Below are 27,505 nucleotides of genomic sequence, written 5' to 3'. Positions count from 1 at the left end.
GCTTCTTTGAGTTGTTTTGCCAAACTGTAGACTAATGCAGAGGTTGTGAGGATGATTAAAGTTGACTAAGTATTAAATGCTTTTTTGACTTACATTATTTTCAGCTTATGATACTTATCTGGATAATATGTTTTCAGTTGACTTATTTTTATTTATCTGAAAAGCAGACAAAAGGTGGTTGGAGAGAGAGAGAGAGAAAGAAAGAGAGAGAGGAAGGAGGTTTTCCCATCTGTGGTTCATTCTCCAAATACCTGCAAGAGATAGGGCTCAATCAGGCCAAAGCCAAAAGTCCATCTAGGTTTCCCATGGATGGACAGGAACCAAGAACTTGAGCTATCACCTGTTGCCTCCCAGGATTTACATTAGCAGGAAGCTGGCTTGGAGGTGGAGGCAGGGCTCTATTCCATACACTTCATTATGGGATGAGGGTGTCCCAAGCAGCAGCTTAATTTTCTGTGCCACAACACCCACCCCAGGATGCAGTCTTATAAGTCAAGGAGCATCTGTATTCCTCCTCCCACGAAGAAGTCTCCTCCTTCACCCCCAGCTCAGATATTTGCTCTTACGTTGCTGAGCCCCTCGAAAATCTCTCTCCCTCCGATGTGCTCTAGGCCAGAGATATCTACCTCTTCTCTGTAATAAAGCAAACACAAGGCCCCCCAAAAATGCTGTGGCTTAATCTGAATTATCTTTTGAATAATTGCAAATATTTAAAAGTCAGGAAAGCTCATGCAAGAACCCAATTTCTTGGGATGAGTGTTGGGGTACAGCATGTTAAGCCACTGTTTGGGACACAAGCATCCAGTATCAGAGAGCCAGTTCAAGTTCTGCTTACTTGCTTCCCATCCAGCTCGCTGTTAATGCACTTGGGAAGCAGTAGGTGATGACTCAAGAGTTTAGGTCCCTGCCATGCAAATGGAAGACCTGAATTTAGTTCTAGGATCCTGGCTTCCATCTGTCCCAGCTCTGATTATTGCTGCCATTTAGAGACAGAATCAGCAGGTGGAAGATCTCTCTCTCTCACACACTCACTCGCTCTCACCCTTGCTCTCACTGTGCCTTTCAAATAACTAATTAAATACATAAATCTTGTTTTAATCCTATTTCTTTATTTGTTCATTTATTCATTGATTTATTTTTATTTGAGTGGCAGAAAGGAGTGGGGTGAGGGAGGAAGGGAGGGAGAGAGAGAGAGAGAGAAAGAGAAAGAGGAAGGGTGTGCTCCCATCTGCTGGTTCACTCTCCAAATATCTACAATAACCAAAGCTGGGCCAGAGCTGAAGCCAGGGACCAGCAATACAAACCTGGGTGGCAGGGACCTAATTACCTGAGACGTCATCCACTGCCTCCCGTTAGCAGGAAGCGGGAGTTAAGAGCCAGAGCTGGGACTCGAACCCAGATACTCCCATGTGGGATGCAGGTGTCTCAACCAGTGTCTTCACCGCTAGGGCAAACACAACCCCAACTTACATCATGATCATCTGTCTGCATATCTGTCTCTGTAGCTGGACTTTCAACTCCTTTTGGGCAGGAAATGTGTCTTATTCATCCTTCCATTCCTGGAGCTCAGCCTAGAACCTAACCGTGGGTGCTCATTAATCTTGCTGAATTCATGTGCATGGAGGAAACATGCCTGTGATCCAGTGATGGAGTAGCGGTCATGCTCCAGGCTGAGGGTCTGGTGCTGTCAGGCAGTGGGTGTGAAGAACGTGGAGTGTGGGCTGTGGTGGTCTTGGCCTTGCAGCCTGCAGGGTGCAGCACACACCCACGATCCCCCCCCCCCCCCGCCTGTCTGCGTTTCAGGACATTCCAGGACCTGTCCAAACAAGTGGAGATGTCTTACGGCACCGTCCGGGACTCTGCTGTGTATGAGTACTTCCGAGCCAAGGGCACCAACCCACTGGAGCAGGACAGCACATTTGCCGAGCTGTGGAGGACCATCAGCAAGAACGGAGGGGCCGACAACTGCGTGGCCAGTCCTTCGGAAGGCATTAGGAAGGTAGGAGGGTGTTGGTGCTTGGGCCCTGGGCGTGATCATCCCCCAGTGCATCTGAACAGCCCTGTCACCTGCAGGGTGATCCCTCCCCACCCCTCCTCTCCATGGACTTCCATTCTCGGCAGCAGGGGCAGGTTCTTTAGGTGTGTTCTAAGTTTCCAGGGAGGTGCTGGTTGGGGGAAAGCCAGCAGATGGAGTCCCAGCCTCGTGCCCTCCCTCCTGGTGAGTTCTGGGGATGCTGGCACTCGGGAACACTTGGCAGAATCAGAGTGCTGGCGAGAGGCACAGGGGTGGAGGAGGAGATTCAGCAGTGGTGGAGCACGTGGTGCTGCAGCCTGGGGGTCCACATGCTGGTCCACACACAGGGCAGGGGTCAGGCAGGGTCTTTGGGGCCCTGCTGTGAGGAAGTGTGCCTTGGGGATGGTGGTTAGGGCAGCAAGCCTGGGACAGAGCCTGTACTTGGGGGACAGGTGGGAAGTGGCCAGGTCCATCAACCCTTACTCTACCCACTTCCACAACCCCCAACACTACACTTGATGTCTCCTGCAGCCCCTCAGGAGCTGCCTGTTGAGGGCAGGGGATGGATGTGAGGATGATGTAGAGTGAGCTTCGGGGCCACCAGGATCTACCTGCTCTTTATAATGAGAAGCATCCTCAGCAACCCACCAGTCACTCCCAGGAGAGCTCCAGGCTGTCCAGAGACAGAGGCCTGAGCCCTGCTTGGGGACCACTGGGCAGAAGGCTGAGAAGGAGGCAGCTTCTGGCTGTGGGGCTGTTGAGTGCCTGCTAGGAATAGGTTTGAAACAAGCTCAGAAAGTGCTGTCTCAGGTCCACTGGCTGAGGCCGGGGCGGGGTGGGGCGCTGGCCCTTTGGCACCCCTACTTAGATCAGCTGCACAGCAGACAGTGCCTGGGCTCTGAGCCTGACACAGATGGGTGGGAATCCCAATTGCATGATTCATCAACCACGTAAAATGTGGCACACCAGCCACCTAACCTGGGACCTCATGGAGTCGAGAGAGACCTGGAGAACCTCCTGTTTGGGGGTTTCCTTCTGGACTTCAAACATCTGAAAATGCATGTGATGGAAGCTTTTGGATGTTTACATAGTCGAGTGATACTTTCACAGGAGTAATGGGATGCAGTGTAACTCTGCTGTTCTCATGCTTAGAAGACTTAGGAAAACCTCCTAATTCCTACTGCGCTGCCAAGGATGGTGCCTGGACTGGAGCTTCCAGTCTTCTCTCATCCCTGACAGTGACTCTTTGTGGCTGTAGGTGACCTCATTTGAGATAATGAATACAAAATTGATTTAAGGCGTTTTGTGAGTGTGAGGCCAGAGCCCAGTAGCCCTGAGTTCCTTCTCCCGATGTTCTTTGTCTCTCTGAGACAGCCAATATGCCCATCCACACAGGGTATTAACAAGATACATTGCAACAATACTACGATAAGCTCTTCCTGTAAAGGAAAGGGAACTGTTTGATAATATTACACTTCTGTTCATTAGAGGACACTCTAAAAGATCAAAAGGCAAGTCACACACTACGAGGGGCTATTTATAATACATATACCCAATATTCAGTTAATATCGAGAACTGTTATAAATCATTAAGAAAAGCTCCAAGTTAATAGAAAAATGAACAGAAGACTCGCACAGCCTTTTACAGAGGAAGCAATGCATATGAGCAATAATTATATCAAGAGATGTTCAAACTCATTAATGATCTGTGAAAGACAAATCAAAAGCACAGAGATATATCATTTTACACCAATTAGACAGCACAAAATGAGAAGTAGCTGAGAGGATGTGGAGCAACAGGTGTTTAATTGCTGGTGGGCGGGTACTCGGGATGACCCCTTTGAAAAAGAGTTTGTTATTCTCTTAGCAAATGGAATGTTCACAGACCCTATAGCCCAGCAATTCCACTCATATCCATCAACCCTGAATTAACATTCACACATTCCCTTGGAGTCAGGAATGGCCATGGCAGCCTCGTTCACAGAACCAAACCCCTGTGAACCATCTAAATGACCATTATCAGTGCCAAAAATGTATATGGCTCAACAGTGACAGGGATGACCTACAGCCGCATAGAATAATATGGAAGAATCTTAGCAGAAATTATATATGTATCAACTAATAGAAAATAGCATACCCATCATAACTCTTTTTAGAATGTACAAAACATATGCATACACACATCTAAAGTAACGATGAAACACATGAGTTGCCCCAGTGCCTGCTGCAGTTGGGGGAGGCAATGCAACAGGAAAGAGAGCAGCATGTTGATCTAAAAAACAAACAAACCAGCTCAGAGAGAGAAAGAGACTCTCTAAAGACAATGATATTGATTTGGAGCTACCAAAACACGGCAGTTCCCGGGAATAGCAGAGAATTATAATGGGCATATGCATGACATAGAAAATTATGAACATATTCCAAGAGGTTGAGGCAAGGCAAAGTTTTTAGAAACAAAAGGTTGTGGGGGGGGAATTCCTTCAGATATTTTGGAGCAGTACACTTTGGCCACAATAATTAGCAGCCAGAGCTTTCTCTGAGGTTGAACAAATAGTTGCTGGACAAATATCCTTGCAGAAATGTTTTGTTTTGATCTGAAGGTTTATTTATTTGTTTGAAAAGCAGTTACAGATAGAGGAGAGAGAGAGAAATATCTTCCATCCATTGGTTCACTCTCCAAATGGCCTCAATGGCCAGGACCAGGCCATGCCGAAGCCAGGAAGCAGGAAATTCTTGCAGCTCTCCCACGTGGGTGCAGGGGTCCAAGCACTTGGACTATCTTCTGATACTTTCCCAGGCACATCACCAAAAGGTGGATCAGAAGTAGGGCACCCAGGGCTTGAACTGGTGCTCATATGGGATGCCGGAGTCACAGGTAGCAGCTTAACCAATTATGCCAGAGCACAAGCCCCAGAAATGTTTTTTGTACAAAGCTGTGCCTTTGTGTAATGTTATAGTTTTGTTATAGTAACTTTTAGGTAATCATGTATAAGAACCTTTTCTTCATAACCTCTTGGCTGTACTTCTCTGTTCCCAATTCTTTAAAATAAATTATTTATTTTATTTTTGGAGAGGCAGAGAGATGGAGGAAAACCTCCAATCCACCTGTTCACTTTCCAAATGCCCATCATAGTGCAATAGCCAAGTCTTGGAAAAGCCAAAGCCAGGAGCCAGGAACTCAATGCTGGTCTCTCAAGTGGGTGGCAGGGATGCAAGTACTTGAGCCATCACCTGCCATTATCAGGAAGTCCATTAGCAGGAAGTTGGAATTGGAAGCAGAGGTAGGACTGAAACCGGGCACACCAATATAGGATGTGGGTATCCAAAGTGGTATTTAAACTGCGGTGCCAAATGAGCTTTCTCGGGTGTTTTATTTTCGTTTTTCATTATAATAGTGAGAGATTTAACAAAAAGGAGGGATCTCTACTTGAACAAATGGATGGGTGTTCTCAAGCAATTGTTGTGATTAATCCTTTCTGCACACCTGCCAATTCTCCCAAATACACCCAGACCCAGCCAGCTAGCGTGTGGCTGTCCACTAGTGCCAGTGTCTGGCCTCCTTACAAGCTCTGTGCACCTGCCCTGGTGTGGCTCAGGGAGGCCAGCACACCCCACTAAAACCATCTGGGAAATCTCAGGAAATTGCCACCTCAGCCTCCTATGCCCGTGGTCCAACATGAGAAATTATCACTCTCTGATGATATTTTGGATTTTGCTCATGAATTAAACTACTTAAAGAAGAAGCAATGATGGATACAAATGCATGATTCTTCATCACTGCCTATACATTCATTATATAGAGTCTAATTTTTTTTTCAGGAAATAGGATGTGTTACTTTTATTATACCCTGTTTTTATAACCCAAGCTGGTTTTGGGATCACAATTTTCTCTCTTGCATTTGAATCTGTAAAAAAAATGGACTGCTGGCACTAGACAAATGTTAAGGATTTTATAACTGGTGTCATAAAAGGGAGTTTATAGTATTGTCAAAAAATGAAGCACGTTGCATTTCTTTTAATAGAGAAAGAGCTCAGTTTCACTCTCAAATCCTCCGTTCACACCTGTTGGGGTGAGCTTGTCTGAAATTTGTCCTGTCCATCTGCCTACATGGGACTATCTCTCCCCTTAGTGTAGGGCTACAGTAACCTTAGAAACCCCAGCCTCTCAGCAGATGAGACTGGAGATGGCCATGCCCTGAGTGAGGAACCTGGCTTGAATCTAGAAACCACAAGGAATCCAGCAAGTAGGGGAATAATGGTCCCTGTCCTAACATTCAGCTCTGGGTCTCCAACAGAGCCTATTCTGTGCAGGGCAGGCAGCCTGGCTAAGGTGAAGCGGCGTCACCAAGGGACTCCTGGACACCCCTCTAGTCCCAGATGACAATCACACCTCTAATTTCCAGTTTCCCTTTGGTGACTTTGGCTCGGTTTGCAGAGAGAGCTGGGTCATGGGGAAATGTCTAATTGCTACTAAAGTGATGGAGCTTGGCATCAGGGTAACCTCTGGGAGCTGCTAGCATTGTTTTCCCTGGGAATGCTGTAGTTTTTAATGACTTAAAACCAATATAGGTGGAATATTGCTCAGCAAGAGGAGGTGATCACTCTTACACAATATCAGAAGTAGAAAAAGGTTATACCACAGTTGCCCCATCCCTGGGACCCAACCCTGCATTGCCAGTGATCATGCAGACAAGGACGGTGAGGCTCACTGGACCTCACTCGGAAGAGAGCAAGAGGAGGACATTTTTATTTAATAAGAGCCTGCAACATGCACTTTAGACAACAAACCTGCCTGGCATCCAGTGAGTCTGTGAATTCCACCTTGTTCCTGAATGAGTCATCTGTTTGCTGTCTGATGAGCAGAGACAGACAAATCTGAGACCCGGTGCCCACCAGCAGTTAGCGGGTTGTCTTCCAGAGGTTCTGTCACGGAAGCCACAGGGAAACAGCTGCAAACTTTGTTTCAGGCTTGTCTCCCAATCAGACTCTGCTGGTCACAAGAGATGTAGCAGAGAGAGAGAGAGAGAGAGAGAGAGAGAAAGGAGGGGGATCAAGGTTACTGCCTCCATTGCCCTCAGCCACACGCACCTGTTAGAGCTGAGGAAGGTGTAGATTAAGATCAAGGACTGTAAAACTATGTCCTATGGTCTAAATCTGGCCCACTGCTCATTTTGTAGATAAAGTTTTATTGGAACACAGTCCCACTCATTCATTTACATATTATGTATGGCTGCTTTCTTGCCATTTCATCAGAGTTGAGTAGTGGGACAGGGACCATACAGCCTGCAAACCTTGACATAGTTAGGATCTAACCCCTTAGAGAAAAGGATGGAGGTCCTTGGTGTGGAGCAGAGGTGCACTCCCCAGGTGCTGCATCAGCTAAGAGCCCAAAGGCACCTGTAGTCATGCACCGTCTAACTCTGCACAATTGAATGGAATTGTTTCGGAGTTCAGATCTTCCCAGATGTTACAGTACTTGCATATGCATAATAAGATATCTTGGGGATGAGACCCAAGTCTAAATAAGAAATGCATTTATGTGTCATTATATACACACCTTACACACACAGCCTGAGGATAATTTCGTGCAATGTTTTAAATTGTGTTCCTCAAACACGCTTTACCATGTGGAATTTTCCACTCATGGTCTCCTATCGGTTCTCAAAATGCTTCAGATCTGGGGGTGTTTTGGATTTTGAGTCCGGGTGCTCAACCTGTAGTATACAGCCTGTGTCCTTCCCTGTCCCTTCCAGGCCTCACTTTGGCCCTTCCCTGTCCCAGGCACCAGCTTTCCTCTTGGCCTGCTCCAGTCTCTTCCTGCAGTCTGCCGAGCAGCCTCCATGCACCAGGCACAGTGCCAGATGATTTGCATCCTAAACAGACTACTTAATTATGATTCCCATAGCATCATGATGGGACCCGAGCTGCTGCGAGGCTTGATGATGTGCCCAAGGTCACACAGCCATGAGTAAGTCATGGCATGGTCATCCAGCCCGCCAACCTTGTCTCTTCCCCTAGGCTGACATTGCCATCTCCGCTGCTCAGTGCCCCTCCCACTCCTTCCATGGGCTTCTATACCCCTTCCACTTTGATGCCAAAGTACCTTCTGGCTCCCTTCTCTCCAAGCCTTACCCCTCCTTCCTTGCATCATAGCCAAGATTTTTTAAGTAGGTGATTTTATCTTTTGATTTTCAGACTATTAAAAATATCAAGGAGAGAAACTCTGTGATGCAGAATTGAGCTGGCAAGTGGTTCAAATTTATATGCTAATAACTTGGCCATGTGAAGTCAACTTTAATGTTGCTGGTGGGATCTTTTTTTTTTTCTTTAACTTAATCCACTCTATCAAGTCACGTCCAACTTAACCCATTTCCTGTGCAATGCCAGGGCTGACCTGAGCTACCAATTGATTAAGTCCTTCCATAAATCAGACTTAATATTTTATAACATTGTCGGATAGAATATAGTGTTAATAGTTTAAATGTCAGTCCTCACAGTTCATTGAGCTCTCTGAGTAAACAGACAAGTAGCTGGTTTTGGACCCTGTGGCTGGAGATTGTATTTTTCAGAGGGAAGTCGCTTTGGAGCCCGGCAGTGCTAACCAAGGGTGGTTTTTTCCACTCAGTAAACAGCACTGAGGTCATAAAGTGTAAGTGCAAACGCAGGGAGAAAACAGGCCCACAAATCTTATTTATTTCTCCCATCAATGTAGTGCTGGCCCCGGCACCAGATAGTATGTGGGCATCACCTCTCAGCCCCTGCACTGACTCCCTGCTCTTCCTTTCTGGTCCACGGCAAGGGCAACTCTCACTGCACACACTCACTGTGGAGTGGCAGGGACACTGGATTGCCGTCTTCCATAGAAGGGCCAGGGGTGGGAACTTGAAGTCCTCTCACCCCACCCCAGCACCCTCCTTCTGAAAGAACAAGGTGAAGACGATGGCCCTGTGTGTGAGGCTTTAAGGGATGGCACATCTCGGGGATGCTTGATTCCAGTATCAGGAAGGTTTGACCACGATGGTGGGAGGAATGCAGAAGGGAACCTGTAGCAGCGATGTGGAAGGCAGCAACACTGCCCTCAGTAGCAGCAGAGGCTTTGCAGGCCTGCTTCAGACTCAAATCTGCTTTCTCTGCTTCCATGTCAGTGCACACTGAGTCTGTAAAGTTCCTTCCTTCTCAGCCACTCATTCAATGATTGCTCCTTCTTTTGTACTTGCTTAAAGGCACTGTAGTCATTTTGTAAGTCGGGTGATCTTTTCTCTTTACTTATTCATTTATTCATGAATCCATTCAAGAAATGTGGTTTGAATAGCTTTTGCCTAGGACTTAGGGAAAGTGAGTTTAAATTCCACTTTCAACCTAATTTAATCTGCAGCTTTGAGCAAGTGAATTCACCTGCTAGAACCGTCTGTGAGACTTGCCACAGGCCTGCCCAGGTTCATTGTGAAGTTTCCAATAAACAGAACTGGAAGCACACAGTGTAGATGCAGCCTGGGTCTGAAATCATCAGATGACAGAGACTGTCTTAGCATCTCCTATGCCTTAGGCCAAGATGAAAACACAAAAGACAAATAGTGCTTAGTCTTTTTATGAGGTACGCTTTATATACAATAATATAATACACATCTATCTCATGAGTTTAGATGGTTGTATAATTGTGTAATCTTCATTGAAAACTGCAGTACATTTTCATCACTTAAGAAATTTTCTCTTGGGGCCGGTGTTGTGACACAATGGGTTAAGCTGCCACCTATGATACCAGCATCCCATATAGGAGTGTGGGTTCCAGTCCTGGCTGCTCCACTTTCAATCCAGCTCCCTGCTGATGTGCCTGGGAGAGCCAAGGAATATGGCCCAAGTGCTTGGACCTGGGCCAGCCACATGGAAGACCAGATGGATATCGGGGTTCCTGGAATTGGCCTGGCCCAGCCCTGGCTGTTGAGGCTGTTTCAGGAGTGAATCAGCAGAAGGAGGAACTCATTCTCCATCTCTTCCTGTCCCTCTGTAACACTGCCTTTCACATAAAAGAAAACAAATCTTTACATTTTCTCTTGTCACCTTGCAAAACCTTCTCTTCAGCCCCAGAGGCAACCTCTTGGTGATTTTTAGCAGCTTGTCTGTGTTTTTGTAGTTAATATAAATGGAACCCTACAGAAATATATAAGGCTACTTCCGAAAGTTCATGGACAAGGCGGCATGCTAGGGAAAAGCTATGGGTAGGTTTCACAAGTCTTTGCACCAAAATAAATTTATCTCAGGATCCTGTTTTCCTAAGAACTTTTCAAAGTCCTCTTGGATGTGTTGGTGTTTGGCTTCTTTCACCCCAAAAAAGTGTCTGAGGTTGGCCCAACATTGTGAATATCAGTTCTGTGCTGTGTGTTGCTTTCTTTCTGTTTATCTTTGAGTAGTATTCCGTTGTTGGAATAAAGCCCGGTCTGTTTATCCATTCTCCAGTTGACTTCAGTTTCAGTTGCTAACTAATTTAAGGCTATTATAAATAAGACCACATAGACATTTGTAGTCAAGTCTTGTGTGGACATATGTTTTCATTTTTCTTTGCTAAATACAAAGGGTGTAATTTCTGGGTAGATGTGTGTTTACTGCTGTGTGAAAGTCTCACCACCTCCAATGGCTCCTGCTATCTTACCCCCACTGATAACACCCCACTCCTTGCATAGCTGTGGATTCCAGCTGTGGACGTTCCAACCAGCCGTGTTGGTGTTACCAGTCTCTCTTGGCTGGCTGGATTGCAGTGGTGTTAGTGGGTGTGAGGACATATGTTAGTGTTCTAACTTGGTGACTGGGCTCTCGCATACTCTCTCATTTGCTCATCGGCCACCCATGGATCCTCTTTCCTCCAGTGTGTGCTCAAGTCTCCCATTAATTTTTATTGAACTCTTCATCTTTTCATTGCTGACTGTTATGAGCTTTTTATAGAATCTGGATACAGGTCCTTGATGAAATGTAACTATTACAAATATCATTCCCATTTTGTAACTTGCCCATTAATTGTCTTAATGGTGTCTTTTGATGAGTTGAAATTTTTAATTTTGATAAAATGCAAAAATCACTTTTTTCCCTTTGCTTTTATGGTTAATGTTTTTGGAGTCCCATCTAAAAACGTTTTGTCTAGAGCAGGCATTTGGCCTAGTGGTTAAACTGCTCCCTGGATTTGAGTCCCGGCTCTGTTTTTCAATCCAGCGTCCTGCTATAGCCTCCTGGCAGACAACAAATGATGGCTCAAGTACTTGGGTCTCTGCCACCCATATGGGAGACCTGGACTGAGTTCCTGGCTCCTAACTTCAGCCTGGCCCAACCCTTGCTGTTGTGAGTATCTGAGGAATGGACCAGCATACAGTTTTCTCTCTCTCTCTGCCTTTCAAACAAAGTAAATAAATAAAATTTTTTAAAAGTTTTGACTAACCCAGACTTGCTAGTTTTCTTCTAGAGGTTTTTATATAGCATCTACATTTTTGTTTGAATTTTTATTTATCTTTATTAAAATATTTTATTAGCAATACTCAAACATAGTTATGGGATACAGTATGACATTTCTTTTTTCTTTGTGCTCCTGGAAACATTTTTAAAATTTATTTTGATATTTTACATTTTTAAACATTTTTCCATGTTTGCTTTACATGTAGTTATTATATGCATATGCATATATACTATTTTTCTTGAAAATAGGGATAGTACTACCATATAATGAGAGACTTGTGGCAATGATAATAAAGTGAGGAAGGGAGGGTTTTTTGTCATCATTACATGCATCTCAAATTAATGTTGCCCTACTAACAAATGACCTAGCATCGTTTGTTAAAAAGACTTGTGTTTACTCAGAAAATAGATGAGATCCTGGATTCTCCATTCTATTCCATTGATCTGTTTGTCTATTCTTATACAAAAATGGTCACTGTAGTTTTATAATAATTCCTCAGGTCAGGTAGTGTTAAATCCTGCTTTGTTCCTCTTTTGTAATATTGTCTGAGAAACTACAGAAACTTTGCCTTTCTATTTAAACCTTGTTCATTTCTTCAAAAAAGTCTGTTGAGATCTAGATAGCTGATATATTTGATGTGTGGATCATTTAGGGGAAATTGATATTTACTTCTGAGTCTCCCAATTCATGAACATGGTTTTTCCACTAAGCAAATGTAAACATTTGACTTCATTAATGTTTCTTCTTTTTATATTTGATTAATTTCAGCTTTTTTGGTAAACTATATTACCTCTATTTAGATTATAATTTTCTCTTACCTCTTCTAGTTTCTTAATGTTAACACTTAGATTATTAATTTTATATTTGTTTTCTTGCTTAATAGTTGTGAAGCTATAAGGTTCCTATTAAGCACTGTATTAGCTATATACCATGACTTTTATTTTTATTTTTGTTTAAAATTTTTATTTATTTTATTTGATATGCAAAGAGACAAATGGAACACACTGACAGAGCTCCCATCCTCTGGTTCACTCCCTAAGTGTCCACATTGGGTGCTAACCTGTGGTGCAGTGGGTTAGACTGCCACCTGCAATGCCAGTGTCCCTCATGGTTGACAGTTCCAGTCCTGGCTGCTCCACTTCTAATGCAGCCTGGAAAAGAAGTGGAGGCTAGCCCAAGCACTTGGGCCCCACCCACCCATGTGGCAGACCTGGATGGAGTCCCAGGCTCCTGATTTCTGTCTGGTCTAACCATCTGGGGAATGAACCAGTAGATGGAAGGTTCTCTTTCTCTCTCTCTCTCTCTCTCTCTCTCTCCCTCTCTCCCTCTCTCCCTCCCTCCCTCCCTCCCTCCCTCCCTCCCTCCTTTCCTCTCTCCCTCTCTCTCACTCCCTCTCTCCCTCTCTCTCTCTGTAATTCTGCCTTTCAAATAAATAAATCTTTAAAAACCAAAACACACACACACACAAAGATCCACATTGGCAAAGGCTGGGCCAGGCTGAGCTGGAAGCCGGGAACTCAACAGAGGATTTTATAGGTGGGTGACTGGGACCCAGCTGCCTAAGCCATCACCTGCTGCCTCCCAGGGTACACATTAGGAGGAAGCTGGAATTGGGAGCAGAGCAGGGACTTGAACACAGGCATCCAGGGTGAGCTGCAGAAATCCCAGTCAGCATCTTCACCCTGTGCCAAACACTTACCTCTGTCCCATGCATTTTAATTTGGTGGTGTCTTCCTTATTGAATCCAAAGGATGAAGTCTCAGGATCAATCTTTTTCAGTGTGTCTGTGTTGAGTTCTGGAAGATGGCTCTGATTTAACGCACAGAGCATGGGTTTGTTTACTGAGTGAGGCTGGAGGCAGCCTCCTAGGGCAGCCCTGCCATGCACACATGATGTAGAGTCCATACGCCTCAGCTCCCTTCCTATTTTGAAGATAAAAGGGTGAGAATGTGAAAGAAAACTGGCAAGTGGGAAATAACATACACAGAAAGATAATGGGAATCAGAGAGGCGGAAAAGACAGTCCAATGCCACACGAACGAAACCCGCTTTCATTTCCACTCAACATCGGAGAAGGAGGGCAGTGGTGTTCACAGTGTTGGGAAGAGTCACTGTCCTGCCAGCTCCCTCTTGTGTGGCCTGGGCTTCTGCCTTCTGAGTTCCAGGTGCCCTTGGCCAAGAACATGCTCCCAGCCCTTCTCCCAGGCTTTCACTGTGTTGTCCAGCCCATGTCCAAGTCCACTTGACCTCCCCTTCTCCCACCATCTCAGCTTAAAATAATAACCAGTGTGGAGAGGGGAATTAGGATATCCACTATCCATTCATTAAAATACATCAGTGTTGCCATTGAGAATGTTTTTAAAAATGTATTTATTTTATTTGAAAGGGTTACAGTGAGAGAGAGAGAGAGACAGAGAGATCTTGTATCCTCTGGCCCAGAAAAATACAGGCCAGGGCTGAGCCAGGTCTAAGCCAGGAGCCAGGAGTTTCATCTGGGTCTCCCAAGTGGGTGGCAGGGGCCCAAGCCCTCGGCCTTCTTCCGCTGCCTTTCCTAGGTCATTAGCATGGAGCTGGATTAGAAGTGGAGCAGCCGGGACACAAGCCAGCACACATATGGGATACTGGCACTACAGGCGGAGGCTTTACCCACTACACCACAACACTGGCCCCAGGATAACTTTAATGGATTTGGAAAAATAAAAATAGACAGAAGAAAACCAATTTTTAAGCATCTTTTTATTTCACCCTCTAAATATAGCTCCAGGAATTCTTTTATGAATTTGTCTAGACTTTTAAAAATTTCTACAAATTTTAATGTAATAATGATGCTATAAAATATTTTTATCCTGTGGTTTTCTAACACGATTGCAAAACTTAGTAAAAATCATTTAGTGGCTAATTGTAGTTCATCAAATAGCTGTAAAACAATGTATTTAAGCATTCCCACCTTGACTGCCATTTTGGATCATTTCCAGCCTTTCACAAATAAATAACATTGCAATGAACATCGTTGAGCCTAATGCTCTTCCAGTTACTACATTTATTTCTGTAGGTCTGATTCTCAAAAGTAGAATTATGGTGTTAAAAAGGATGTAAACATTTAAAGCTCTTGACAAAATAGTACTGAGTATTGCCAAAATCAGTATTTGGATGAATTACATTCTTATTTTAGGGATAAAAAAATATTCAGGTTTCATTTTTTTCCCTATCCAAGTTTTGTGATTTTTCTTTAGCGTGGGAAATCCTTTTATGAATTAGTATTTTTTCTACTTCCCTCATATCCTTTACTGTGATTGTTTTTCTGTCTCCTTTTACATTAGTACATATGTATTTATATCTGCATGAATTTTTCCTTCATTATTCTGGGAACTGTAGTGGAACAGAAATCATTTTCTTTTCAATCTTTTTGTTACCTAGGTCCACCTAAACATGGCCATGATAAACTGTGAGACAGCCCTTGTGCTGGGTCTGGGGAAGTTAAATAATCTCATGGTTAGGGAGTCCTTGGCTGCTCAGCAATCAGAAGTGATACATATACAAACCACTTCACCAACTATGGATTTCTGCAGTTAGTTACTTTGTGAATGATTTGGTCTTTAGTCCATTTATTAGGCTTCTAATTTTTTCTATGCATTCACTAGTGCTAAGCTCAGCTAACATGAAAAAGTGGACATGCACTTCTCTCCTAATTCTGACTGAGACCTTGTGTGAGGAGTTGACTTAACCCTAGGAACAGATGGAGGCTGATTTGCCTTTACCCCCAGTCTTGCTTCCCTCCATGGGGACCTTACATCAGGGTTTCTTGAGCAGGAGGTTAATTTAAATCCTGCTGGTGGGGCTTGGCACGGATCCGGTGGGGGTTTAACTTTCTCTAAGGTATGAGCTCACTCATGCTTGAGTGTACCTGTTCATTAACAAGGAAACTGAAGTCCCCTGAGGGCAGGGGACTGGCTGATGAGCACACTCGACCCAGGGTTTCAGCTCAGGACTTGTCCCACCCTGGCACCCTGGCGTGACACATGGAGGAGAGGTGCCCTTAGAACGAAGCCTGGGCGACACCTTCCTTTCCCCACCCCTTGTGCACTGCAGAGTTCACAGCACGAAGCACTGGGCCAGGCTGGTTCCTGATGACCCCATAAGGCACAGTAGAAGCATCCTCTTCCCCCAGCCTTCCCTTACCCCACTGTGCATCTCAGAGAACACAGCCTCACCTGGAGTCCCCTACTCCTCAGTGCCCTGTGCTGTCACAGCCTTGTGGACTCAGGGCTTCCAATGGCTGGGACCTGCCTCTTGCTTCTTTGTCCATCCCCAAGGCTGGCCTAGGGTAGGGGTGGGTACAGGGGCAAAGCTCATGGGTCTTCAAAGCCTCTTAAATCTTCAGAAATCAAAGTAAGTGTCCCATGAGTAAGATGGAAATGCAGTCACATGCATGTTCCTTAATGTGAGTGAGCAGGACCACTGCATCCAGTTGTAGCAGCAGCGAGGAGGGTGCACAGGGGCAGGCTGGCGGGGTCTTCTGCTCTGGTCCCCCGGGGGCATAGCCAGGGACCCTGGAGCCAGCTGCCTCACAGTTGACAAAGCTGGCCCCCTGCTGACTCCCAGCGCTTCATTCAGTTTGGAGACTGGTTTGGGATAATGCAGTCCAACGGTCAAGCAACACCCTCTCCGCACCTCCTTTACCAAATTTACTTTGCTTTGGGTTTTGGACATTGCCAAGCACATCTTGTCACGAATTCTTCAATTCCTTTTTTCTGCAGTTTCCACAATTTGGTCAGGTAAGCTCAGGAATCAAAACAATATCCGTGACATCATGTTAACTTTGATTATTTTCCAATTCCTCATTGGAGAGTGGGAGGATGTTGACTTTCCTGAAGTCTGATTTTATTTTTCAGATTTCGTCTGCCCCGTAATTTGCTTTGTCCTCAGCTCTGACATGCTCCACCTTCAAGCTGCTGTAAATGGGAGCTGATTCCATCCTGTTCGTTCCACTGAATATTACGGCTTTGGGTTTTATGACTTAAGTTTTTGCATCTTGAATCGGATTGTTTTTGTTATTTGGTTATATTAAAATCAAACAGATGGTTGGCAATTTTTGCGTAGCTTACTTTTATTTCCATTTTGTTGGTACCGTGTTGTTTGTTTAGGAACAAAAATGGAGAAAGGGAAAAAGGGAAATCATATTTATGAAGAAATTATTATGGCTGGTCCAGTGCTTGTGTCCTTTATCTTCAGTGTGGAGGGCATTTTGTCATAATACCATGTTGCAAGTAAGGCGTGCAAAACTCAAAAGCATTAAACCAAGATTATCTAACTCTTTGTACCATCCGTCTACTTTATCAGTATTTTTTTTTAATTTTTGACAGGCAGAGTGGACAGTGAGAGAGAGACAGAGAGAAAGCTCTTCCTTTTGCCGTTTGTTCACCCTCCAATGGCCGCCACAGCCGTTGCACTGCGGCCGGCGCATCGCTCTGATCCAAAGCCAGGAGCCAGGTGCTTCTCCTGGTCTCCCATGCGGGTGCAGGGCCCAAGCACTTGGGCCATCCTCCACTGTCTTCCCGGGCCACAGCAGAGAGCTGGCCTGGAAGAGGGGCAACCGGGACAGAATCCGGCGCCCCGACCGGGACTAGAACCCAGTGTGCTGGCGCCACAAGGCGGAGAATTAGCCTAGTGAGCTGCGGTGCTGGCTCTTTATCAGTATTACTATCATCTGTACTGTATCATTATTACTGTCATCCTCATCATCATTGTATCATCATCGTCGTCATCAATAAGCGTAAGATGTGCATGGGTCCGAGGGAGTGACTTCCACTTTGATGGGTAGCTCTAATAGAGATGATAGTTTTTATTCTCCAGCATGTGAGCCATTAAATTTTCTCTGAGACCTACATTTTAAATGCTTTTTATTTATTTATCAGAGAGAGAAAGAAAGAGAGATGGAAACAGAGACAGAGAGAACTCCCATCTATGGGTTCACTCTCATGTTGCAGGCAATGGCCCCTGACTAAAGCCACAGCCCAGGGCCTCAATTGAAGCCTCCCACGTGAGTGCCAGGAGTCCAACTGCTTGCGCCATCACTGCCAGTGCTCCAGGGTCTGCAATAACAGGAAGCTAGAATTAGGAACCAGGGCCAGGTATTGAACTTAGGAGCTCCAGTGTGGGATGTAAGCATCCTAACTGCTAGGCCAAAAACGTGCTGCAGGGCCCTACATTTAAAACCGAGGCAGGGGTGGGGGGGATGGGGCGCCCTGCTCACTTGGTTAATCCTCTGCCTGCAGCACCGGCATCCTGTATGGGCTCCGGGTTCTAGTCCTGGTTGCTCCTCTTCCAGTCCAGCTCTCTGCTGTGGCCCAGGAGGGCAGTGGAGGATGGCCTAGGTGCTTGGGCCCCTGCACCCTCATGGGAATCCAGGAGGAAGCACCTGGCTCCTGGCTTTGGATCGGCGTAGTGCCGGCTGTAGCGGCCATTTAGGGAGTGAACCAATGGAAGGAAGACCTTTCTCTCTGTCTCTTTCTCTCACTGTCTATAACTCTACCTGCCAAATAAATAAAAAAAAATCAGAAGGGGCATGGGGTGTGTGTGTGTGTGTGTGTGTGTGTGTGTGTGTGTAAGAGGGGGAGAGACTGAATGGGGGCTGTGAGTGAAGGGTTGAAGGAGTAATAGCAGTAAATCCTGCAGAGGGTGTGCTATCTGCAGGTCGGAGACGGGAAGCACAGTGGTTGTCCTGCACAGGAAATTCTCAGCAGTGGAATCTGAGGTCTGACATCTGAAGACTTGTCCCGTGGATGAGGACCTGCTCTGTGCTGCCCATGTGCCAGACCTCGGTTCATTACCTGGTGGTGATGAGCACTTTGCACTGAGTGTGGAGACCTCAGCATCCGGGGACTGTCCAGCGGGGCCTCCAGCTGAGTGGAACAGGGCCTTGACCCAGTACCCCTGCCAGGCCCCTCGGGTGGTGAACTTAACGTGATGCTCTGACCTCTCAAAGCTGTAAATCCTGGCAGAGAGCCCCCAGGTTTGTTCTGCTGTGAGGGATTGGAGTCCTTCTGGAACTTTCTGGTCAGAGCATGACCTCTTTAGTAGGTCCTGCCAGTGCCATTGTGCTGGCTCTGTCTCTCCAGGCTGATGGTGATCAGAGGCCAGGAGGGAAAACTTAGCTGCAAATGGGGCTCTGCCTCCGGCTCCAGCTCTGGCTCCATGCTGGACACTCACCAGCGAGAGTCCAGCGTAGTAAAGACACGATCGTTGCTTGCTCGGTTCTCATGGAACTTTATTCATCCAGATGCAAGGCGAAAGAAAAGAAGCCAAGCCCTTCTGCACAGTACTATCCCCATTATATACCCAAGGTTCCCCTAGCAGGACGCTCCCAGCCAATGGCAAGTCTGTTCACATGCAGTCCATGCAGGCACAGTCCAATCAAGTTGAAGGGCACATAGTGCCTCAGGTCGAAAGTTCATCTTACTCCATCGGGGTTGTTTGTGTGTCTTCAGGACATCCTGTGGTTAGCACTTCCTTGACTTGTTTTGCTCAGCAGCCAGCACTTCCTTAACTTGTTTTGCACAAGTTGTTACAACAGGCCATGCAAACAGCAAAGTGAGGAAGTTCCCACAGGTGGCCAGCCTGCGGTTCCCCACAGCTCCGGGTCCACAACGTGTCTCTTCAACAGAAGCCCCAGGGATATTCTCACCACCCGTTATGGGCAAATCTTCAAGATCAGTGGTGAGCACATTCAGTTTTGCTGCTTCTTTCTTGTTCCAGATTCATCAGAGTTCCCAGATGCCAACAACCCTCTATGGAGCCAGAGGAATATAAAGAAGGGGTCCCATGGCCGGCACCATGCCTCAATAGTCTAATCCTCCACCTAGCAATGCCGGCACCCCAGGTCCTAGTCCCAGTCGGGGCGCCAGATTCTGTCCTGGTTGCCCTTCTTCCAGGGCAGCTCTCTGCTATGGCCCGGGAGTGCAGTGGAGGATGGCCCAAGTGCTTTGGCCCTGCACCCCATGGGAGATCAGGATAAGTACCTGGCTCCTGCCTTCGGATCAGTGCAGTGTGCTGGCCACAGCACACCGGCCTCGGCAGCCATTGGAGGGTGAACCAATGGCAAAAAGGAAGACCTTTCTCTCTGTCTCTCTCACTGTCCACTCTGCCTGTAAAAAAAAAAAAAGAAGAAGAAGAAGAAGAAGGGGTCCCTGTAGTTTCATGAATCATGAATCTCACTTGAACTTTGTCTCAATGAAGGTGAATGCTGGGTTAAAGCAACATAGCATAGTCAAGAGACTGGGACTTGAGTTAGTAAGAACTGAGGTTGATCCTTGTTTGATGTGACATCTTGGGCAAGTTCGCTAACTCCTGAAGAAGTAAGAACTACCAAGTCTTCCAGAATCATTGCAAAGATGAGAGGTGACATGAAGGGATTAGTGCAATGCCTTGTAGAGCGTATTTCAACACCATTCTTCCCAAGGAATGAGCTGCTGTTCCAGCAGCACCAGCAGCGTCTGGGAACTTGTTAGAAACAGAACTTCCTGGGTTCGCCTCCAGGTCTAAGGAACCAGAAGCTGGGGATGGAGATGCTAGCAATCTGTGTCTTAATGTGGCCTCCAGGTGCATCGTGTGCCCTCTGGAGTCTAAGAGCCATCTACTTAAGCCAGTGCTGCTCCTTGCCAGGACTGCTGTTTTGCTAGTGTTTGATTTATTCTTGAATTTTAGAAAATGACTCCTACTCTGATACCAAGGTACCCATTGGTGTTGTCCAAAGACTGCCAATCTCTAGAGAAACTACAGGATGGAGGAGGGGGAGGGGAGAGATGGAGGGACACAGGACATGGCCAGCCCAGCCCAGGACATGGTGATCAAGGCCTCAGCCTTCCTGGATTCTAATGTTCATCCGTTCAATTTTCCCTTCCATCACTCGACACATGTTTAACCAGCACCACCTCTCTGTCAGTCATGTTAAGGGAGTGAAGAAGACATGTGTGGCCACAGAGTCTACATGCTTTCATGCATGTGTTTGAGTGCATGGCACATGAAGGGTACCTACACTGCTCCATGCTTTGGGACATATTTGCCAACATGAGCGTTTGTGCTCTCTGTTCCCTGGGTTCGTGTATTCTTGTGTTGTTCCACAACCCTGGGATGGCAATGCTCCTTCCATACTCATTTCCCTTTGGAATCTGTTTGGTATCCAGGCAAAGCAATTTGCTCTTTTTTTTCTGGATCATTCTGAATTTTTATCATGGAATAGCTCAGATGAGATTGTTGCTTATCATGGTCCTTGTTCAATTTAGAATTTTGATAAATCATTGAAAATCAATGTGTCCCTTTGCCCTCCTGAGAAGCTTGTTTATGGCCCTGGTTTTTGCTGATGGTGAACAATTTCAGATTTTAAGCAAGGAGCCATTGATTCTTGCAAGTGAGGACTTTTCTTTTTCTCTTGTGCCAAGGTTGCTCCTTTTCCCTTGGGTATTTGAGAGACTTTGTCCCACCAGGAGGAATCTCAGTTTACTAAATAAAATGGTTTCTCCCTCGAGTGCCGGAAGCCTCAGAAGGGAGTGCAGCCATGATCCATCCTAGGGTCAGGTTCTAGGAGCTGGTGCTATTAGAGAAAGCATGGCCAGAATCCAGTGGCAGAAGAATCAGCAGGAGTCACTACAGTTGCTGAGGGGGCTCCATGTGGCTCTCTAGGGAGACTGATGTTGGACATTTGATTGACTGAGAGGAAGGCCATTTGCATTCAAGGACATTTGGAGAGAGATTTCAGCTCTACCAAGATCTGGTTCATGGCTTTGGGCATGGTTCTTTCTAAGCCCCAACTTCCTTGGGTGGGAAATGGATGGAGTTTGTACCATGGAGTTGTTCTGAACGTTCCTAGAAGAGAATGAATGAAAGCACCAAGTAGAGCACTTCTCAGACAGAAAATGCTAAGCCTGACTTCCCTTTCAAGTTTGTCTTCTGTAGCCCTGGTCTCTGTATGGTGATTTCTCTGCCTCCATCCAGTGCCCCACCTAAGACCCTAGAGCCTTCCTACTACTGTGTCCCCTTCTCAGCCGTCTCCCAAGAGAAGATCAAAAGTTAATTGACCTGGAAGTTCGTGTCGTTGGACCTCGTCTTTAGCATCTGGTCCACTCCCTGAGTCTCTCTGCGGTAGGTCTGCTAGGAGACCTGAAGAGTTGCATTTCTTGTTAAATTCCCAGTGAGACTGATGGGCCCGGCCTGGGAACACGTTCTGAGAATCACTATTCTGTAGAATTGACTTTGAGGATGGCAGTGCTGGAGAAGGCCTGAAGGCCCAGCTGGGCTCCTGTTCCATTTGTCTAAGTGGACAGTGAGTTGGTAACTGGGCCAAGAGTGTGACCCAGGCTGGGTCTCTCTAATTTACCAGGCCGACAGCAAGAGTATTCCAAGTGTTATTTATCTCAAGGTAATTGCAATTTAGTTGGGATCCAGAAATCTCAGCTGTAAGCTGATGTTGGTAATGATTACCATGAACATGAGGGTGTCTGAGCTCCTGTCATACACGAGGCCTTTGTCACCCTGCCTCTTCCTGTGACAAGTGTGTGACATGGGCACAGCTACCCCAGTCCTCCAGATGAGGCCACTCAGCTCACAGGCCCCAGGTGATGGGACAAGGAGGCTTGCAGGACCCCTGGTCACCCTGCTGTCACCAGCATACCATGCTGTGCTCTCTATGAACTGGAGTGGATGATTCTGAGCAGGTATTTAAAAGAAGAGCCCCCAGTAGCCTTTCCTGAGATGCAAAGCTACCTCCACTCCCCCAGCCCTCGCTGTTGCCTCATTATTTACCAGGCTCCCGTAGGAAGCAGGAATACCAAGATGGGTCAGGCTGTCGCTGGCAGGAATCCCAGTGCCTGGCACCAGGAGACTCTACTGTTGCAGGCTGGAGCTGTCTCCATCCCCTCAGTCCCCCTGCCCAGGCAGTAGTGGCCACACCAGGACCACTAGGACCCACCCACCAGTGGTCTCATGCCCCCACTCCCAGCCACACACACAGAGAAGATGTCCCTTTCTCACATGGCCCTGCCTGACATCTCATCGTCCAGTTCCATCCTGTTCACTCTGGTCAGAAGCCAGGAGCCAAATTGACTTTGTACCCATGGACACTTCAGGATAGCAGTTTTCTCAGTAATTGTGGGAGAGTCTGGCTGCCAGCTGGCTCTTGCCCACCGCACCTCTTCTGTTTTGCCTCCTTTCAGTGGTCCAAGGCCAGACCCAGGTAAAGGGTCATTGTCTTTTGCTCTCTGGGAAGTGGGTTTCCTGTGGCTCCTGGGTTGGCTCTGTACACAACCTCTGAGCATCCCTCTGCTCGTCTGCCTCACCTTTCCACGTCATTTTGGGTGACCTCGTTCCATTGTTCCGCAAGACCAGCTGAGCCCTTGGTGCTTCTCCAAGTGCTTGGTTCCTGAGTGCACTTCCCTGCTGCCTTCCTGGATGCAGTGGGGTTCACAATTGCATACACACACACACACACACACCTATGTGCATATATACAATTCTCTCTCATACATGACTGCACACCTGCACATACACACATGGTTCACGTGCACACACACTAATACACCCACACACACTCACATACAATCCTCACATGCATTCCTACATGTTCTCTCCCCACAACATACCTGTACATATTCTCACACGTCTCAGCATACATACAGCCTCACATGCCCATACACACTCACATATTCCCCTCCTCCAACATGTGTGTATATGTGCTCACACAAATCACACAGGTACATAGTCACACATATAAAAACACACCAACACACATTCACTCATGCACACACACTCACAGAACAATACACATGCACTCTCCCACACTTACATGCACAGACACAAGTCTCAGATGCACATAAACCCACACACTCGCACACGGGCACACACACTCCTGTGTATGCTTTGCACACTCACCCAGAGTGTGTTGCTGATTCACTGAAGGTGGAGAATGGCTGGCAGGAGGGGAATTGGGGAGGGGAAGATGTTTCCATCACAGCTGCTGACTGATCTCCTAACCCTGCTGGGGACTGAAGGAAAGGGGAGACAGAGTTTGTGTGGAGCCTCCCCCCAGTGCCACGCCTGGTGCTTGGCATTTTGCAATTTCACACCACCATTGTCCTCTTGGGAGGACCCTGAGGGCCCCCCCTCAGACTGCAGTTTAACCAGAGAGCTGTGGTTTGCTCCCTGCAGCCCTCTGCACTGTGCTCAAGGAATGAGGCTGAATCTCTCAAATTCCCCCTTCAGCCTCTGCAATCACAAGACAGGCTTGCTGATCTGCAGGAGACACGCACCACACACGTCTGAAACGACACAGATGTGACCCATGAGAGCATCACCCAGGGATGGCCGCTGTTAGCACTGCACGTTTGAATCTGATTCCTCATAAACTACAAGATTTCACTCAGTAACTTAAAGGGGACAGCACAATGTGACTGCTTGATTGTGAACGGCTCTGTGTTCCAAACAGTGTAACATGGGTTACGGTTTACTGAACTAACTGTATGCTAGGCAAGGCTCTGTACCTGTCCTGGTTATTGGGGAATTTAATCCTCACTGGAATGCTATGAGAGATGGCCTATTTTATACACAGGGAACTGAGCCCCAGAGATGTTAAACAACCTGCCTGCATGTACACAGCCATAGGCAGTGGAGAGGGGGTTCAAATTCAGGCAGTAAGACTCCAGAGCCCAGGCTGGCTCATGCCCAGTGATGCCTCTGATGTTTCCATGAACATCTTCTTTAGCAATCAATGCTAAATGCCACATTACTGACAATATAATATTCCATCACCTAATGCTACCATTTACCTGACTCTGTTGGCAATTTAAGTTGTTTCCAAGTTCTCGATAGTTTAAGCATTGCTAGTCTGAAAAGCCTTTGTATAAACATCTTTTCAGAAACTGAATAATTCTTAGGCTGGTTCCTGAGAGGTGGAATTGCTGTATGTGCACATTTTAAAAGCATTCAATTCTCCCCACCAAATTGCCATGCCAGAAATATCATGCCAGCCCACATGCCCACCAGCACACTGCAGAGTTGTCCTTTTCTCCGCAGATGGTCTGGGATTTTACTGTAGCATCTTGCGATTTGGCACAGTGCATAATTCAGGTATCACTATAGCCAGGGTTCAGACTGTGTAGAGATGTTTTGTCATTGTACCAACATGACCATAGAAATTAAGCCTTGGAGACTCCAAAGGGCGGAGCTCTGCATTGTTGTAGAGAGCAGGGAGGAAGGGGCAGCGGGGAGGGCACACAAGGAGGCATCACGTGTCCAGAGAGGCTCCAACACCTGGTGATGGTGCAGAGCCTGTGTCCTGTTTTCTTCCAAATTTCAGTGGTTCCCAGTACCACCTCTGTGGTCTGTGCTCAGAAGCAGCTGCTCCTGGGAAATGATGCAAGGACAAAGGGACCAGGGACACTTTCCCCATCTCCATTCATGAATCTGGGCAAAGCAAAGGAGCAAGCACAGGCTCTCCTGGAACTGGAACTCCAATTGTCCTGGCTCTGCTGCTCCCTGTCTGGTCTTACTTGAGACAAATCATTTTCTGACCCTTAGTTTCTCCCTGCATCAAAAGGATGCGTATTTGGCCGTTAAGAATTCTTCCATGGCTGGAGGCAGCATCATGTTTGAAGGCACTGGCACCCCCAGGTGCCCCACACCTAACCTGCGCCTGGCACTGAGGATGCTGGCTTGCTCCAGTGCACCTTTCTGCCAGCATTGGTGACCAATGTTTGCAGCATCAGCATCCTCATTTGAGGAGATGCTGTGGCTGTTTGCCCTCTCCCAAAGCAGTCGGGACGGAGTGGAGCAACATAATGAGGTTTTTGCCTCGAAGGCAGATGTCTCTGACAGTTTGTGCTCCAAGATGAGTTCTGGGAAAGGTGGAAGCAGTGGAGCAATGAGAGGCAATGCAATCTCATTTTATTGCCAGTGTGGCACAACGGCATGGGTAGGAGAGTCACCCGGGTTCCCGCTCAATCATGACATTGTCATTGGTGCCCAACCTTCCTGAGCATTACAGAGTGACCATGATTCCCACCACATGTTGGGAAGGACGCTTCAAGTGCTGGGAACACACATCGTCATGGTCCCAATTACTAATTTATTTATTTTTGCAACACGTCCACATACAGGTGGACTGGAAAGAAAGTCTGCATTGGGAATGGATCTGGGTTCTATTGCTATGAGGCTTGCTGGGAGAGAAGCTGGAGGTGCTTTCTCTGCCTGCTGCTGTCCTGGCATCCTGGGGATGGACACTCAGATAGATGCCCTTGACTTTCCCCAGCCAGTACTAGGGATGCTCTCCCTCCTTTCCCTAACACCCTCACATCTATTCTTTTTGTGCCTGAACCAAGGGATTTTTTTCCTTGTAAGAAATAGAAGAGTGAAATGAAGCAGGCCAAGGGTCTGAGGGAGACTTTAGCCAGGTGCTTGGGTGCTCTAGGGCCATCAGTGCCCTGGGGAATTATGGGAGGGAGCTGTGCCAGGCCCTGTTGTCCTGTGGATGGGTCAGGGCAGTACTGCAGTGGAGCTTGGGGCACACAGGGATGCAGATCAGATTTGATGCCAGTGCAGTGTGTGATGGCATAGACCGTGGAACAGGATTAAAGAGAACATTTTCATCATGTTGCCCCAAGATGTTGTGGCACAGTGAGTTAAGCCACCACTTGTGATGCTGGCATCCTATATCAGAGTATGAGGTCAAGTCCCAAATGCTGTGCTCCTGATCCAGCTCCCTGCTGATGCACCTAGGAAGGCAGTGGATGATGGCCCAACTACTTGTGTAAACTCAAGATGGAGTTCCTGGCTCCTGCCTTCAGCCTGGCTGAGACCATTTAGAAAATCAATCAGTAGATGGAAGATCTCTCTCTGTCTCCCTCCCCTTCTCTCTGTCACTCTGCCTTCCATTAGAATGAGTCTTAGAAAAAGGACTCGTCACTGTCCCATCCCATTAGCTGACACTCCTGTCTGTCTTTGGGCCTGTCCCACTTCTCATGCACAGAGCAACAGTAAGACTGCATCTGTCAGTAACACTAGTATGTCTATTCCATCCTGTTGCTTTTGACTATTTTCATCAAGTGTATGTACACTCATATATACCCATGCATTCATGAGAGTATTTCAAAAAGTTTGTAGAAAATGGTATTAAATGTGTTTATTGCTGCAAAAAAATGAAATCCATGTGTAGATTTTTATAATTTACTTCTGCATGAACTTTTGAAAACCTCTGTGTGTGCGTGTGTGAATAGTGATCCTGTGATGTCTTTTTAATTACTATCTATTGAATAAGACCCCGACATATGTGAACCATAACTTATTTCCCTAATACTGAATATTTTAAACTGTTCCATGTTCACTTTATAGTCAACTTTAGATTTAAAATATTCACCCTAACTTTCAGATCTATTGGGGGCACTTTTTAGGTCAAATTCTGGATTGCCAGGGTGAGTGGTCTGGGCAGCTTTCAGTGCTCACGTTGGGCATTGCTGCATTGTTTTCCATGGTGTTGAACCATTCTGAGATGCCAAATGCCATGAAAGATCACGCACATTTTCCATAACCTCACCAACACTGGATATTATTAAAAAAAAAAAAAAGCAGACTAGGCTATATGAACGTTTAGATCTCTGCTTTCTTAAATGGTCTGCAGATCCCTTCTACAGCACTGGGAGGGGAAGCTCCTGGTGTCCCAGGATGCCAGAGCCGGTCCTGAAAGGGCTTTCTAGGGGTCCCCCCAGGAGGTGGGCAGGTAGGTCTGTATGTCCATGTAGGCTGTGCACAGAGCCAAGGACCTGGAGGAGGCTGGGCCCTGCTGACAGCCTCGTCTCCTCCCTACTTTCCAACAGCTACCTAACAAGACATTGATGCATGGGAAGACAGTGATTGGAAATTTGGGGCACATTTAGCATTACAAATGGACCAGCCAGAGAAAGGTAATTTAACCCACTGAAGAGGTGCAATCCAGTGTTTGTTTTTGTTTTGTTTTAATGGCACCCCTTCGATCTTCGTGAAATCGATACCAACAATCTATTCGTGAGCAAC

General features: G+C 46.6%; 1 protein-coding gene across 1 annotated transcript in view; it reads left to right on the top strand.

The window, feature by feature from the left end:
• LOC149122084 (glutamate receptor ionotropic, delta-1-like) overlaps nucleotides 1–27,505 on the top strand; it is a 136,077-nt gene that overhangs the window by 88,435 nt on the left and 20,137 nt on the right. Inside the window, exon 6 of the mRNA XM_089313629.1 lies at nucleotides 1,804–1,999. Coding sequence (XP_089169755.1) covers nucleotides 1,804–1,999 — 196 coding nt within the window. The remainder of the gene's footprint in view (nucleotides 1–1,803; nucleotides 2,000–27,505) is intronic.

Source organism: Oryctolagus cuniculus, chromosome 15, assembly GCF_051225735.1.
Source record: "Oryctolagus cuniculus isolate XC-2025 breed Fujian yellow rabbit chromosome 15, ASM5122573v1, whole genome shotgun sequence".
In the NCBI taxonomy this organism is placed as follows: domain Eukaryota; kingdom Metazoa; phylum Chordata; class Mammalia; order Lagomorpha; family Leporidae; genus Oryctolagus; species Oryctolagus cuniculus.
This window is presented reverse-complemented; position numbering and strand designations above follow the sequence as displayed.